We start from the raw sequence: 17,287 nt of genomic DNA on the forward strand, positions 1-17,287 counted from the left end.
TCTTTTCCCTACTCCTCATCTGACCAGCGGAGTGTATAGCAGAGTGGTTAACGCCGGCGTCTCCCAGTCATGAGATCCCCGGTTCGATTCCCCGCCGACAGCAATGTGTGTCGTCTGGCAAGGGTGTTGTTCAATATCAACTTCCCGACATGGACGTTAAATGGATGTGTGCCGAGAGATTGGCTTCGGTCAGCTTGCGAGTCTAAAAGCCTCCATGGCTTCTTTCGCAAGTTCCTGCTTGCGGGAAGATCACATATACATACATACATACATCAGCGCAGCCACTTCAGAATATTAGTTAAAAAACTCCAATAGAACAACGTTGGGCTGGTCTCAAATTTAAGTCTTGGACTATGATTTCTCCACTCCAACTCCCAGTTTCCAAGAACTTCAGAATTTATCAGTCTCAGACTTTTTTTTCAGTACATAAGAATTGAAAAGAAAAAAAAACAGCAGTGTATTGCTGTTCTCAAACTAATAGCCTTGCACTAAGATTTCAGTGCATCCACTCTGAACAGGATACTCGTCTCTCTCAATATTAGGGTTATTTGGAAAATGATGACAAGGATAGTCTAGGAGAAAAGTAAGATTACATCTGTCAGTATTGACTGGGCATACATGCATCCAGATCCACAGTATGCTAGTGTACGTCTCCAAAGTGGCACTGTATTCAATACAGTTTCTCCAAGAAAATATCTCTTGAAACATATGTTCAAAGTTTCAATCAAACCAACAGTTTCAGGCAGCTTTAAATAAATATCACTTTCAGATCATGTTTACCAGAGCATGATTATATTTCCTCTCACCGAAACTATAAAAGTGGAACAGTGTATGTGAAAGCGAATGTGTCTTTCATCCAGTGTGTCTTCAATCAAACAACAGGGCAGACTTGTATGCTAGTGAGAGCTAACACAAGATCACCTAGCTTGTACACATTCTTTATGCTGAGTCTAAAGGCTAAGCAGCCTACAGTATGTCTGTCTGTTATTCTACATTTTTACAGTAAATTATACTTTATATCTGTCTTTATACTAGTAGTTTAAATCAATCAAAATTGCTAAGTGTAGTGCTCAAACATTCCTTGTTCACATTAACTACGGAATCCAAAAGTACAGTAAAACTAGTGTTAATGTATGAAATTTTAGTCTTGTGATTAACTCAAGACAGGATCATATATGTACAATGATTTTGTGTGGTCCACAACTATGCGTACTGTGTACGTAGCTGGAATCAAGTCCCTTCTGTCACCACTCCAGTTGGATTGTTATTTAAGTAAAACTCCTTTCCTTGTGACAGGGAAATTAAGACAATGGGTCAGCAATACTTGTAACAGTCCTACTGTATGGGCCTTAGCCTCAATACAGGATAAAATTGTCTCCAGGTTCAAGTGGTTCAATGCTCATATTTTAAAACAACTGCTGAGTCAGTTCTACACATGTTCACAATGAAGACAAAAACACAAAGAAATATATCATGAATCACTTATATTCCTCCTTACTTATATTCGATCCTCCCAATTTTGGGAAAAGGTAATGCATAAGGTGTATACAAAAGCTACATAAAACTTGACCACATTTTTTTGCAATTACTTCCAAAACAGTTTACTGTGATAATGTAACAAGACTCAACACAGGAGGTCTGAATCTAGGTCCTTAAATACAATGGACCCCTTTCAAATTTCATATCATTCTGTAAGTAACTAACTTTTCTAAACTAGGTGTCAATATGTAGATTTCTTGAAAACAAGAGCTTACTGGAACACAAAATGTCCATGGTTCATTCCCACGATCCACATCAGTGGCCAAAAGGGTAACAAAATGAGTCTCATAATAATTCAATTATATAGAAACCTCATATGAATGGACATCTCCAAAACTCTCTATAAATAAAACACTTCTTCCAAGGTGCTTGGACAAAAAATATGTATGCATGATGGTTTCAGTCAGTTTTAAACTAATCCAGATATACTCTGATTACAATCATTGTATTTGATGGTATTTTAAACTTGTTGTCTTGAGTTGTCGTGAAATGGGCCTGTTGACGCTAATTAGTATGACCGGTCTTAGCCTAGGTATAGTCAGTATTGCGAAGTTCGGCATACTGCGAAAGTTCGGACACCCTAAGAAATACACGATTTCACCATGAAAATCTACAGGAAGAGTCAAATTTCACCAAAAAGTACGAAGCTACAGTTATTTTCTCTCCTAAATGACCCGTGTGCAAGAAATTACTTACATATTTGTCAATAAAATGACAACGATCTATGAAGTCTGTTATAATTACTGAAAGAGCAACTGTGCCACCAATTTTATCACCAGCGCCACACTGTGGGTTGCGTGTCCGAACTTCGCAATACTCTAGCAAGAAATACCAGTTCCACAATCACGAAGAATCTTCTTGGAAAACAACGTGAAAACAGTTTGCAGGAAAGAAAGTTTGGCCGTGTATCGTACTATAACAAAATTCTCCCACCATATGAAGTATATTTTCATATGATTTATACCAGAAGATTTAGTTTTGGGGTGTTTTAAGTCTTAAGTGTCCGAACTTCGAAGTCACCATGCTACTGTACGTACTTTGTGAGCTGTCAATGGAAGTAATAATAGTAAATACTTCACACTCATAAACTTCCTTGGCCGGTGTTGGACGAAAAACGTCTTATATACAGTTATAGTCTTACTCTTACTTTAGCCTAGTAACCGCCTAGCGTTTATCTTACCTATGGCCTAGGCCTAATGCCACTTCCCTAACACTAATCTAACATAGTGTAATCGTAATGCCTTGTTACACTTACAAAATATTCCCGGACTGTGTCATGAAATTCTTGTTCTCTTGCGTCCCACTGTTGTTCCATCACCTTATATCTTCGACTTTGTAAATGACGAAAATTTTATCAAAGCAAAACGATTCCATACTTAGCTTTAATATGACGAAAAATGCATATCGTAATGGATTCGGACAGTTAAGTAGTCCGTTACACATGTATTGTTATTGTGTGGTGGTACTAACGTTCTAACAATGTGCGTATGTAAGAATTGCTTAGTTCTGTATGTACAATAGTGAAGCCTCTTGAATTGTGCAACAAGATCGCAAGTAACGGTAAACAATTCTGTCATGTGACTTTAGAATCCATTGTTCGCCTAATGTTACCATGATTGTAAAGGGCGACCCCTTGTTAATATCCAACCAACCGTCGAGATTATCCTCCCTGCAGTCGAAATCTGGCAAACATATACTCAAAAAGTGGGGGGAAAGGAGAGATCAGAGAAACCTTGAGGAAGATTGGTTTGAATTCCATCCATTGAAAGAGAAATATTGTAGACACGGCTTAAGAAAACAAAAAAACTATACTAGGAGGGTATACATACTTCGTGGAGCAGTGGCACATTATGTGACCTCGATTTGAAGGACAAACCATAATTATAGGTTACCAGAAGACTTTTCCGTCTTTGAATATTTTTCTAAAAAAAGGTTACCAGAAGACTTTTCCGTCTTTGAATATTTTTCTAAAAAAAGGCTTCTTTTATCATTACAATTTCACCCCCCCCCCCCAGAGACACTGTTGTAAACAGCTAACTATATAAGGGTAAAATGGAAAATGTTTATTTATACCCAAGAAAGTCACCTTTTACGTACTCATGAAGAAAGGCACTTTAGGGTTTTTCACAAACTTGTTTTTTTTCTGCGCTGTACACTACAGGCATTCTCCTGCGATCTTCAAGTTTCTTCAGAGATATTTTCATAAATTTCGTGAATGAGATTTACAACGACTACAGTAGCCATTGGATGATAAAATCACCTTCAAACACCAATAACCATTTTGGAACAACATATGCTAATATGCCACGCATATCTTTCAGCAATATAGCATTGTAGAATATGGTTGCTTTCTATTTAGGCCTATGTGTATAGCATATGGTATGGAATGACCCTTTAATTTTGTTGATCTTTGATCCCTACAGTCAACGAGTTGGAAATCCTAGGCATTGTTTGATGATATTATCTATTTTTAAGTTCTCTGGACGCTGCAGTTCTTCGATCATTTTTAATATTCCTTACCCATTGCCCTCCGTCGCCCCCCCCCCCCATCCCCTCCTTGTCATGTAGATTTTATACAACGCCTTCGACGCCGCTCATACAGTGGCATTACTGAGTGGCATTACCTATTTTACTTTGCAACGGAATCCATGACGTTCAGCATACATGGAACATGGGTTCTACATTTTTCATCCACATGTTCAAAAGTGTCAAGATCAACCCTTACTGACCATTACATAACAATTTAGAATAAAGACGGTGCTAGTAGTAGTTACCGATTAGTATTCCGCAAGTGTTACATCTATACCGATGGTTCCGTGATTTGGGAAAGAAAATGTAACTACAGACTGGTATGTTTTCGGGTTTCGTGGCCAGGGCATCGAAGTTCGACGTAAAATGGTGATCCGAACAATTTTAAGGTGAAAGGATGTTAACTATTTAAGATTGCCTCACCGCCATTGAGTTAGTACATGTACCTATTTTGCTACAATGCGTTGCACAGTGTAGTGGCATGTTACTTTATATAGTACATTATCTAATAATAGGGAAAAGAAACAAAATTAATTTACACTTGAAGGCACAGAATAGGAAATAAATACCCTTCAATAATTTATTTTAAACTAGAAGGACATTAGGCATTCTGATTACATATGTTGGTATTGAACCATCTTAACTTTACAACACAACATTGCAAAGGATAAAATAATTATGGTGCAAGGAGCACACGGCTGTTGCTTGAAGTCGACCTTGCAATAAATAAATATTGGGTATCATTCTGAGTTCTGACCGAGAAGTTTCATCAACATCATATTTTCTCTTGATTCTTTGCTTCATTAATAAGGCTTACTCAGTACAGTTCTTTTACTTGAAAACCTTGGTGTTACTGTTGTGCTTGGATTGATTTATAATTGTATCAACTCTCCCCAGCCCTGCTGTACAGGGAATAACTCATCCAGTAATTGCATCGTAAATTGCTATACAAAATGATCTTGTTGCTTTAAAAGTGTTAATATGTGTAGCATGTTTCTACACAGTAGCAAAAGTATTCAATGTGAGAAAAAATTTGTAGCCTTTGAACATGCTACACAAAATTTCAACATGAAATTATTCCCTAGACTCAGATTTAACTAGTTTTACAATAATGTTATTAACGATATTATAATATTTTTGATTCTGATATTTTTTTTTTTCCATGTTCAGATATTTGGCCAACCACCCACAACTTGTGGATTCTGTAAGTGTTGTTCCAGCTGGGCTTGATCATTCAGTTTTAAGTTTCATTTAGATAGTTTAGACATTTTCTAATCTAAAAGCCATAGTCTTTCTTTACATTCAAGTTCAGTAATACACTTAAAATCAAACTGAATGATCAATGACAAACAATGTCTTTCAGATGTTGTTTTTGTGAAATAATACTTCAACAAAGGAACAATCCTCATGTAGATAATCTGACCACTTTATTTCCCATGTGATGAATTATCTTGTGCCATCGGAGTAGGTAGATCCTTGGGTGTTGGAGCCAAGTTCATTTTGCCTCCAAGTTCATGCCCATCCCTGGGACTGGAAATAAATCATTTGAAAATCTCTCCCTCAAACCTTATTTGTAAAGATAAATAAACATAAATTTGCCCTGGGTCACCATATTTTATCTGGAGTAGGAGAGGGGGGGGGGGGGGGTGTATGCCACCGAATCACATAAAAATGGTGCAAAAAGTTTCAACAAATTCCACAATGGAAGGACTAGTGTACTGCTGACAATTTGCTTTCTGTGATCAAATCAGATTAGCAACTACTGTGAAGGAATTGTTTCCACTGTGTTTTTTATAAGTCTGTCCAAACTACATACAACAGGTATTCCGGAGTATTCAGAAAAATGTGAGGTTCGCATACTTTCTTTGGCCAAATTTGCAAATTCAACAAGAGGCAGGAATTTGGTCATTCCATAATGAAAATGTCAAGCAATTCACTCAAAAAATGGAAAATTAAGCAGAATTTCTTTGCTGTTAATTTCCAGAGTATGCAGTAGCAAAGTGACATTTGCATACTTCACTTCACCTGAGTGAACCCAGCAGTACAAGACTTAATTAAAAGACATTCACTTAAGGGTCAGACTAGAGAAAATTAGGGTTTCTTTGACATTTTGCTTGTAAGCAAAACATGAATGTGTGTATGATGAATGTAAACTTTCAGATGTAGGATACTTAAGAATTTTGAGAGGTTATGTGAAGATGTCTATAATGTTGCTTCTTGTATTTTAGCTTGCAGAATCACGTTTCATGCGAAGATTGGCACAGATCACTGCTTATGGAATCTTGAAAGCACAGGAAAAAGGTTTGGATAATTGCTGATATAATTTGTAATTTATCATTAGAAACTGAATGTTAATGTTAAAAGCAGGGTATCTTACCTACAATATGTCCTTCAGGGTTTGCAAGTATTTCTTAGAATGTTGACCAAAATTTTATACCCAGATATTCCTACTGTAGTCACAAAACTCAAGAGATCCTCAAAATGCCATCCCTCCATATTAACATTCAGTGTAGGTGCGGACCAAGTTATGTCAAAATGGAGGGTGGAGGGGGGGCTGGGTCAACAAGAAGATCATATTCCTAGATTTCCTGTAAAAACAATATAGTCACCTTATTACTAACAGCCTTCCAGGCCAAATCATTGTTTATGACAACTTCAAGCAATTAATAGCCATATGTAGAACTAGTGCAAGGTTAGATTTGATGATGATTAACTTTTAGAATTAGTATTCTAATGCAAAACACAAAATTGAATGGTATTTTCATTAACAGGTAAGCAGTACATACTACATAGTTTAGAGTTGTGTTGTGTTCCTGTATTTATATTTCTTGTATTTCTATTTTTCTTTCACTTATTGTATAGGACACGAAGCAGTAGAGAAAGCCTCTGAATCGGAAACAATCAGAAGAATCGCCGAGCAGAAAGACACATCACAAAACAGGATAGCTTCCTTTAAGAGAACTTTTGCTGTGGAACTTCAAAAAGAAATTAAAGAGTTCCAAGAAAAAATTAAGAAAGGAGAACTTGAAGACAAACATAAACCAAAGTAGAGGATACATTTGTGTCAGGGAGATTGTTTTTTTTTTACACTGATTGTGGCAGGCAATATGCCACATTAATGAAAAGTGGCATCAGAAATAAACACACTGACATAGAGCTTTCATAAGATATAATAAATTATCACCATTAAAGAGAGATGCTCAGAGAAATGTGTTGCCTTAAAGGACAAGGGAAATCCAAACAGCAAAATGCAATTTGCATCAGAGAAGCTTGTCATGACCAACTGCCCACAACAGTTAAGAAAGATCTTAAGGGGGGGGGGGGGGATATGGGTGGGTTTCATGCTTTAAAAGGCATATAAGGGGCATCTATTTTGTCTGATGTCATAGTCGTAGCATTAATTGTGAATTCAGGTGTGTCAAAAGTTATTGTTAATGACATGACAATATGTTTGTGGCCTTTATGCTGAGACAAACCCAGTCTAAAATCGTGCACTACCCCATCAGAATAAATAAAGCTCAGCAGCTACACTAAAGTGGTGACAGGTGTTCAGTGTAACACCAACTGTAGGTTAGGTAGCACTTTTCATAGCAAGATATACATTGACAGTCGCTTACATCAGGATTCAAACATAGTAGCATCTACAATAGAGCCAACCGCTGAACAGTTGCAAAATGTTAAGCTCCCTATTTTTGTGACAAGTAGGTTGGCAGGTCTGAGATAGTCCAAGTAGGCAACAAAATTGGGTGCTAGTAATGTTCTTTTGGGATAGATGGTGGTGCATAACACTTCTGTTACACCTCATTCGACACTAGGTCAGATAACTGGCATGAGACGTTTCTTTGTGCGCGAGTCTTCACACCCTACAAGGCTAAATTAATAACGCCTCTGTGCAGGATGTCCTTTTTTATGTCATGTAAATAACAGAGCATCATTGAGATGACATTCAACACCAGTTTTTCTTAATAAATTTGCAATGAATTGTTAACCCGCATTTGAGGCAATATTTTCTGATTGTTTTGTGTTGCATTTGACGAACTAACGTAATGGCCTGTGTTAACTACACATAGTGCAGTCACATTAATGATGAACCTCAGTAGTTTAAAGGGTCACTTCTCAAAAATCAAAATGTTTATAGAACCTGGACTGATGGCAATGTATTTGAATGGTCTACATATCAAGATTAGTTTTGTGTCCTCAGCCAATTAACATTGAGCACCTAATGATTTTCTAGGACACTTTGGCAATACTGATCTTTTGTTAGTTTAAATGATAATGCAGATTGCATTGAATAAATTCACTACATAGTAATATGAAATTTTCACATCAGTCGATAACAAATAACAGCTCTCTTGAGCCAGCCCTAATTTGTATGCAGGAAATTTGCTCTTTGAAAATGATTTAGTTCTATCTCAGCAGCCTCTTTGACATTTCTTTTGGGTTTACCATAAAGTTATTTGCATGTTGGGTTGTGATCTTGCATAATTCTGACCAATGAATGATGTATTCACAGGTTATTGATTCTACCTCTAAAGGTTTTATTTCACTCCTAATTAGAATGCTATTCATGTTCAAGTTTCCCAACATTTGATAAGATGTACTTAGTCTTGTCTGCAAGGTTTATCCCTTATTTGGTTTTGGTACAGATTGTGATTTCATGCAATTTGTCTCTCCCTTTCAGTTGAGAATGATACCAACTGCTGACCAGTCGTAAACCCTGCTTTAAAGCAAACTTTGAGGTTCAGTATTAGCCTGCTGGCATAACCTTTTATGAAGGGGGGGGGGGGGACTTCCTATTTTCATTTCTTTCTTTTTTGCCTTGAATCTTGGAAATTCCACACAGAGCAAAGATATATAGTCTTGAGAAACAAAAAAGGAAGAAAAACTACAATATTATTTTTATTGGCTTTTATTTTGTTTTCCTTAATTAAACCACATCACTGATTCAAGCCACACTGCCAGCATTGCTTGCTATTCTGGGCCACAGATCGGCACACTCCTTTGCGACTGGTCCTGTGATGGCAGATCCTGTAATGACAAATATAATAAAAACTTTAATATTATAGCAGAACCCCACAAAAGAACAAGGACTCATAAATATCAAATATAGAGCAAAATCAGGAATGCTGTAAACTGCTTTTAGCATTGGAATTTGTTACAATAACCACAAATAATGATCAAAACCATTTATGACAGGTAGAAATGTCCAGTCAGAACTTCCATTTCTACATTGCACTTGCTCTGCAACAAAACTCTGTTGTACGGACAATCATAAATAGTATTCCATCTTACCTAAGGGTCAACCAATGAATATTTTTTTCAGAATCAACTCCAGTTTAACTTTTAGCCATGTTCTTACTTTCCAATTCTTGCAATGAAAACAGCAAGGGCAAGGTTTCATGAATTTTTCCAAAGGACAACTAGATCTTAAGTTTTAATCTTGATGTCTGAAAAAACATGTTGCAAAATAACAGACGACCTATGTACACAGTAAGAGAGATGTGTACGTTTGACAAAAAGAACACCAGCTTTGGGCTAATAAAAACTCCCCTCCCTGCCTTTGGTTCTTTTTACTGCATAATCTCCAAACGATGACAGAGAGTGAACCTAATTTAATCATTTTACCTATTTGGGGTAATAAGTTTGATACAAGCAACCAGTCGTTATGCGGGTAACCTCCAAAGTTGACATTGGTTGTCCGAACAGAAATTTGGACATCTCAGAAGACCGGACAACCACTGAGAATTTGCCCTGACAGCTATATTAGTGGCATTGAGCAGCTCCTTACATTAACTGGTTTAGTTTCACTTACTTTCTCCTATTGTTTAAATTAATTGGATAGTGTGTCACAGGTGTGGGTCACCATTTTAACATGCTGGCATTCATGCCCACTAGACTGTTTGACTCTGCTGTCCGAACAGGAATAGTTTATCTGACAGGTAGCAATACGCTACTAAAGTTGTTTAAACAGCTTTTTCTATTAAACAAATTTTAAAGACTTAATATTATTTATTATATTTTGTACAGAATTCTACACATCTTACACATAAATGAAACTCACATCAAGATAGGAATAATTTATATAGTATTGCATAGTTACCTACTACACATACTTGGCAAAATTGTTACAAAAGTGCAAAGACGAACAGCTATTTTGTATACTGACCATAAGCATTTTTTTTCAGCATGTTACGAGAAAAAAAAAAAAACATTCATAAACTTTTAAACAACTGCTACAAGAAATGTGAACATTAGATTTATTCCCTGGAAGCAAAATTTTGAAATCTAAAAATCCCTGCAGGGCAATTTTCCTCAAGCTCACCTTTCATTTCCCCCTTGTTGTTGACAATCACTCCTGCATTGTCCTCAAAGTAGATCACAGTTCCATCTTTTCGTCTGATGGCCTTCCTCTGCCTGATGACAACAGCTGGCATTACTGAAATGTGGATGAAATCAAAGTGCAAACTAAAATATCACTTTTTGAATAAAGAATGCATATCAAAACATAATCAATGGCATTCATGTCAAAGAAATAAGATGATGGAAATGTTTAGCTCTCAGGAACTGTCTTCAAACTGTCATTCATGCCTACCACAGCTCACAAGATCTATGCAACTGCCCATCATCTGCCACACTAACAGGCCTAGAAAGATAGTCCTGAGGAATAAATTAACATTTACAAATGAAAAAAGGGAACATGGGTCTAATAAGAATTATGGAGTGTAATCTTATGGAGTGTAAAATGACAACTGTTCACTCTACCAACAGTGTAAAGTTTTCTTTTAGTGGCAGTTTTTTAATTACATTAAAGGCATACATGGCACAATACACCAAAGAATGACAGTTAATATTGACAGTAGACTGAAAACATGTCACCAAAAAAAATATATTGTGTAGAGATCAAGTTGCAGACAACTCCCGGCAAATATTTAATGGTAGTCCGGTCGTCCGACACAACCACATTTCTGTTCGGACAACCAAAATCAGCTGTGGTTGTCCAGTGAACAACTAGTTGTTTACACCAATCAGATTGCATTGTAACTAAATATACCCAAATAGGTAAAATGATGAATTGGTACCAACCCAACCTGGTCTCTATTCACCCCCCTACACATTTCTTTTACAGTGTACATACTGATCTTTCTTCTTTGCTACATATTCGGACAACCAAAATGTAAGGCCTGTTGTTGAAGGGGGAGCCAGGAAAAACCCTTAAAAATTTGCCCAGCAACTTTAACTCAATCATGCAGTGAATTTATGAGGAGGCAACTATCATAAATTTCAACCAAAATTAAGGATTGTCAGGTCAGTGGTTAACGCCGGTGCCTTTCAATCAAAAGGTCCCGAGTTCGAGTCACTCCAAGATTAATTTATGTCGTCTAGTTACAGAGTTGTTGACAATTGACAATTCATAATCATGGACGTTAAATATGAATCTAAGAGACTGACTTCGGTCAGCTTGCGGCTTTGATAAGCCAATGATGGCTCCTTCTCGAGTTCCTGCTTGCAGGAGGATCTAATATACACACATACATTTGAGTAAATAGAGCTGACCCTAACCTTTCTTTCTGAGTTCTGGTTTACCCTTCTTCACAGTTGCCACAAGCATGTCACCAATAGCAGCAGCTGGTAACCTGTTCAGCCTTCCACGAATTCCAGCAACAGCAATGACATAAAGGTTCTTTGCACCTATTTATTTGAGGAGGACAATGGGAAAGATAAACAATTGTGCATGGAAGGAGGTGAGAATCGTACTATTCTTATGCATAATTTCAATTACTTCTCTCTGTTAACCGTGCATCTATGTCACATATGGAGGTCCTGCGTTAATGCATTACCCATGCATCCATATTGTCCATGGATGGCAAAGACAAAAGTGCTACACACACTTCTTTGCTGGCACCACTATATTAGTAAGATGGAAAGACGGAATGTATCAATTTCTACACTTAATTTATCCAACTTGATGTGAAAAAGTTAGAACCAGGATCTAGAAACAACAAAATTTCTGTGAGATAGTGAATACAATCACCAATGGACGAACTTGCACACTGGTAGGTACTTTGCAAGTTTCAACTTATTCTTTGAAAGTGATAAGGCGATGAAATTCGGAAATTATGGAAAAAGAATGCTATCATCTGTCTCGACGTACAAGTTGAGGGAATTTCCAAACCGCTCCACAACCTACCTGACTAATTTACCAACAGCCTTAATATTTACAGTATGTGACAATAATGAATAGGTTGCTGCATGAATTTCAGCTTTGGAACACATATATCTTTCATATATTCAAATTTTTAAACATTGCTGAAATAACTTAGAATATCTCACGGGATCTAAGCTGAAATCTACGCACGATTAATGACTCTTATGTGATGTTGCTTGCCTTACATTTCAAATCTTATTTGATCATTATCCTTGTATTATTTTCATTAAACACACCTGTATTGTCTGCACAGTTTATAACTGCACCCACTGGCAAACCCAGCGAGATACGGAACTTCGAACCAGAGCTTCCACCACGTCCTGTAAGACAAAAGATCAAGTTGACGGATAAGTAATCCAATTTCAATTCAACCAATGATTATGCAAACTTTTTTACAGGCTAACAAGTGATTTTCCAAAATTGAAAATTTGTATGGTAAAATATACTTTACTTACTGCTATTCTTACATGATACTACATGGACTCAGCTTTCCTAAATCTGAAAATATCTCTAAGTAATGCAGGATTAATATTTCAGCGATACTTTTATTCCAGTCCTGGTAACATTTCAAATCCCTGTACTGTCTATTGCTTCAGAGGTAAACTGGCCAAACTTGGTTAGGCCTATGTTGGTTTGAACATATTACTAACGCTTCAATAACTTGTTACTCCATCACTAAGTCACATCTACCATCAACACAACAATGTGTCCTGTTCATTACTTTGGGCCTAGACCTATCCCAAAATTGATAAATATTGGCTGGCCAATACCTAACAATACACAAGTCACAAATCCAACTTAGGCTAGGCTTTGCCTAAGTTAGGCCTAACGTTAGGTATGAATATATTATGAGAAGCTACGTTAGGTTACTCACGTTTATGTAAACTTAATGTGTTAGACTGAGAAAGGTACCACAACAGAAATATCTTAAGTTACTTAGATTATAGTCATGTAAATTTACATAATATCTGAATTTTCGTTCATCGTTAGTTTTATTTCGTTGGGCAACTTACAGCATTCATTTTATGATTTTACCGAACACGGTTAAAATCCTAACAACGTATCCCTGCTGTATGTTTCGCGAAATAGTCAATGGAAAACAAAACACATTTTCATCCCCCGAAACGAATGGTTTTATACGATATGTGTAAATGCATCATAAATGATATTTACAGGAGTAATTTTCGCCATTTTAGTTTGAAATCTGAAAGGGATTTAGGAGATGTTGGAGGATTTTTATAACATTATCAGAACCTACCTCTCTTCGACATGATTGATATTTGGTAAAAGAGAATGATAGATGGCGCTATTTCGTAATATCAAAGATGGTAATATATACACTTTGTTCGGAAAATAACGCCTTCTGACTTTTCAGTGAAAACATGGCAGCTTACTCTTTGATATAGCTTAAGTAAAAATTAATTGCAGATGAGTTCAAGCGAAATTCGTCCTTCCCCTTTCCAACACCTTTACATGCCTTCTCCTCCTTAACTATCGACCCTAAACCATTCATGGCCCCTTCCCAAATTCCCTTCTCATTTTTATCTCGCACCCGCTACACGTGACCAGCATATACCCGAACCAATCCCTGTCCCCTTACCCCGCCCCTTCCCGAAACAGACGTCTTCCCAAATCCCCCCCCCCCCCCCTCAAATGTAAGATGTCTTGACCACTTTCGAAGCAATATCTACATGTCATTGACATAAGCACGTTGATGTTCCTCTCGAACTAATTATTATAATAATTTACTACCAAATACTCAGACATGCATGGGCTAAATAAACATACTTAAATTTCATTGCATTCTCGCGATTTGCCTTACATAATTATGTTCTGAACATCCTGGTGAATTTTCCAAGAGATGCCTATATGGAGTTATAGAGATATATTGTTCACTACCATAAGTGAGCTTGAAGAAAATCATAGTTTTACACTGCCTGCTAAAATGCCTTGCTTTTCATTATTTGTTCACATTAATCATTGTTTTGATCATGGATCGATCGGTGTTCGAAGGTAAATGAAAAGTTAGTAATGTTTACTTCTCATCAAATTTAATTTACAATAAATTAATATCTGTAGAGTGTTCACGTATTGAGATGCTTCCCTATTTTGAAGACGGAAATTGAATGTAAATTTTAAAGAAGACAAAAAATAAAGGGGGCGGGGGAAAAGAAATTTGTCAAGGTGCTTCTATATGACATCAAGTCTGTTTGCTTCAAGTTCTGTTTGGGTTCAAATCGTGTCAGCTTCAAATGCCGTTTATCTAGAAAAATACATATAGGAATTGCATGCAAACTTCAACAGGATGCTAGGAATATTTTTCAGGCTTTCATCGATCAAAAATAACTTTCCTCCGATTACGGCTGTTATATCCTCTTGGCTCTAATCCGTACTAATTATAATTATGTGAAGAAATATCTTTATTTGGACGACTTTAAGTCGTCAGGGCAACCGTTACATGCAAACATGTCGGTAGTACACGTTAATTCATTGTAGCATTACTCAACAACATAAGAAAACTCCAATTCCGTGTATCCCCGTAAACTTCATGCGGGTAAGTGTGGTGTGTGTACATTTTCCTTCCTGTGGGATACACGTCACCTCTGCTACATCCACCGCCGTTACAATTTGTTGCTGTTGCCAGACACAATGCCACGGACGTGGTAATACCATGACCCCCTTATTTCCTGTCATCGTCCACATCAATGGCATTATCGAATGCCACCCGGCCCCTGGCTACCTAAACACAAAATATTTGGTTATCGTATCTGGAGAAACACTGTCTTTGTTTTTCACCATCTTCGATTCCGAACTTCCCACTCAGTTCTTCGTTGTAAGTACTGTAACATTTCGGCAGTTTGTGGTATAATTCTTAATTATTTGATCACGTATAATATATAAATATATAGATATATATGTAAATATATAAATATATATAATATATAAATATAATATATATATATATGTGTGTATACATGCACTTATTATGTTCTCTGCACTCTATTCAGATGCAGTTCATTTAATACTATAGTATTTCATAAGATGAGCAATACACCATACAGTGACGTACCGTATCCGTGCTATGGGACCTACAGAGAGAAAGCATGTGCAAAGCAAAGAAGGTGCTTAATGTAATATTTTCGTGTTGCTGTTTTTTATTGTTTTTTGTTTGTTTTTCTCTTTGAAGAAAATTCGTTAACGTTTTTCTTGATATCGTTTAGAGACGAATATATTATTCTCTTAAGAAAAGCAATATTAATTTCTGATAGAATCATACCGTATATAACGTACTATTCACCCTCCACCAACCTATCCCTCACGCACCGTCCCTCCAATCAGATCACATACGAAGACATTGGCTCAGTACATAATGGGGTTCGAGCCAAAGATTAATCCGCAGTGACTCTGTGGGCTGTGTTCCAACTGAACTATCCATTCACCCACTTTAACCTTGCATATAGAATAAACACAAGAAATAGGACAGTGTCTTCATGTAGCTGATATAGTCCAGTGGTGTTCAAAGTGTGTGTGGGGGGGGGGGGGTGACCCTTTTCAGAGTCCCTAGAACTTTTTGCAAGGTCACGAGAAAATCGGATGAAAACGAAGTCGATATTTTCTGAAAAACCTTGAACATAGATAACTTCAAAAGTGGCAAACTATAACATCATGTTGCAACTAATTAAGCAACCTTGATCATACGAAGATTTCTCAAAGGGAAGGGAGATTCTTCCCCTGGCCTAAGCATCCGTCACTTGATGATCGGCAAGCCAATAAAACACAAAAGAGAAAAAAAACAGAAAACATCTGCAAAGTCAATCCAGATGTATAAAATGTTCATTGATTCATATTATTTGGAGAGAGTACACATTTTGTAATATCATCACATCAAATAACTACGGTTGATTTTTGTTACTATTTTACAGTGAAAGATATACAAAAAGGAATGTCTCACAATAATTGCAAAACAGTATTGATTTTTGATGAAATGATAGTGATGAAAATAATATGTTGATAAAATTGTGATCTTTCTAAGAATATCTGCACGAATTAGCCATGCATGCAAAGATGATTAAGAATGTCAAACTAAATATTGCTATTTTCATCTCGTAATATCCTTGTTTAATTGCTGATACATGATTCAAACCTATAGAAAATCTAACCGATCAACGGGCAACAAAAAAAAGGAGAAAAAGAAGAAGAAGAAAAAGAAGAAGAAGAAGAAGAAGAAGAAGGGAAAAAGGACACAAATGAACACCTGCGACATGAACTCCAGATGTAATCTGATACGGGCCCCTCGATGGGATCCAGGGCAGATGTAGACATTTCGGTTGGTCGGCTGGAGAGGGTAAAACACTGCAGAGCGAAAGTTTTATCGATTGCATTAAACATGTTAGAGAATAATTTAAATATAAACTGCTTGGAGATATTGGACAATGACAAAGAAAATGTTAGAAAGACCAAACGTGTTTTTTTTTTGGAAATATAAATCTGAATAAAAAACCCGCAGGGGCTTCGAAATACGCTCAAATGAAATTGGAATCTCTAGAATATGTATTTCTGTGTTAAGTTCAAATATCTCCTATAGAGAACTTTATGAACACACTTCATCTTGTTCCTGCCTGGGAATACCTTCCCCCGAAATTGAATTCCTCTTACTGGCATTTGCTTTTGTCTTTAATGTCTCTACGGGAGAACAAGAAATATCTCGAAATCTAACAACTTCAGGGGGTCCCCCCTCCTTGGACCCCTACCAGTACTTTGAAATAAATTCCATAGACAGTGAATCTCTCTCCCTCTCTCTCTCACATGCATTGTGTGCTTCAAACTTGCTACGAGAAAACAAGTAATATCTGAAAACGCTTGAGTTCGAAATCCGATAAAAAGGAGAACAAGAACTAAATCAAAGTTCTAAAGCTTCTGTGGGCCCTGCACTCCCAACCAATCACAGGCTGCATTTGTAATCATAAAGAAAGCAGTTTGCCGTTTTATGTTATTTTTCGAAGGGTTGTTGAG

The 17,287-nt window shown here is 36.8% G+C and overlaps 3 protein-coding genes across 3 annotated transcripts in view; 1 reads left to right on the top strand and 2 right to left on the bottom strand.

Annotated features, from left to right (window-relative positions):
* The window catches only part of LOC139966600 (protein LMBR1L-like), a 22,046-nt gene extending 18,991 nt beyond the window's left edge, over positions 1-3,055 (bottom strand). The window contains exon 1 of the mRNA XM_071969806.1: positions 2,795-3,055. Coding sequence (XP_071825907.1) covers positions 2,795-2,854 — 60 coding nt within the window. The 5' untranslated portion in view covers positions 2,855-3,055. The remainder of the gene's footprint in view (positions 1-2,794) is intronic.
* Positions 3,056-4,252: 1,197 nt separating this feature from the next.
* Positions 4,253-8,056, top strand: LOC139966604 (protein NCBP2AS2 homolog). Its single transcript, XM_071969810.1, has 4 exons — positions 4,253-4,457; positions 5,239-5,272; positions 6,297-6,369; positions 6,931-8,056. The coding sequence occupies exons 1-4, from the start codon at positions 4,435-4,437 to the stop codon at positions 7,116-7,118; spliced, it is 318 nt and encodes a 105-aa protein (XP_071825911.1). The 5' UTR covers positions 4,253-4,434; the 3' UTR covers positions 7,119-8,056.
* A 905-nt stretch (positions 8,057-8,961) lies between these two features.
* LOC139966603 (large ribosomal subunit protein uL14) lies at positions 8,962-13,603 on the bottom strand. The gene is made up of 5 exons (XM_071969808.1): positions 13,533-13,603; positions 12,511-12,594; positions 11,629-11,757; positions 10,391-10,504; positions 8,962-9,096 (listed from the first exon to the last, which is right to left on the bottom strand). The coding sequence occupies exons 1-5, from the start codon at positions 13,543-13,545 to the stop codon at positions 9,014-9,016; spliced, it is 423 nt and encodes a 140-aa protein (XP_071825909.1). The 5' UTR covers positions 13,546-13,603; the 3' UTR covers positions 8,962-9,013.
* Between the last annotated feature and the right edge of the window lie 3,684 nt (positions 13,604-17,287).

The sequence above is a fragment of the Apostichopus japonicus genome, chromosome 4, assembly GCF_037975245.1.
Source record: "Apostichopus japonicus isolate 1M-3 chromosome 4, ASM3797524v1, whole genome shotgun sequence".
Classification (NCBI taxonomy): domain Eukaryota; kingdom Metazoa; phylum Echinodermata; class Holothuroidea; order Aspidochirotida; family Stichopodidae; genus Apostichopus; species Apostichopus japonicus.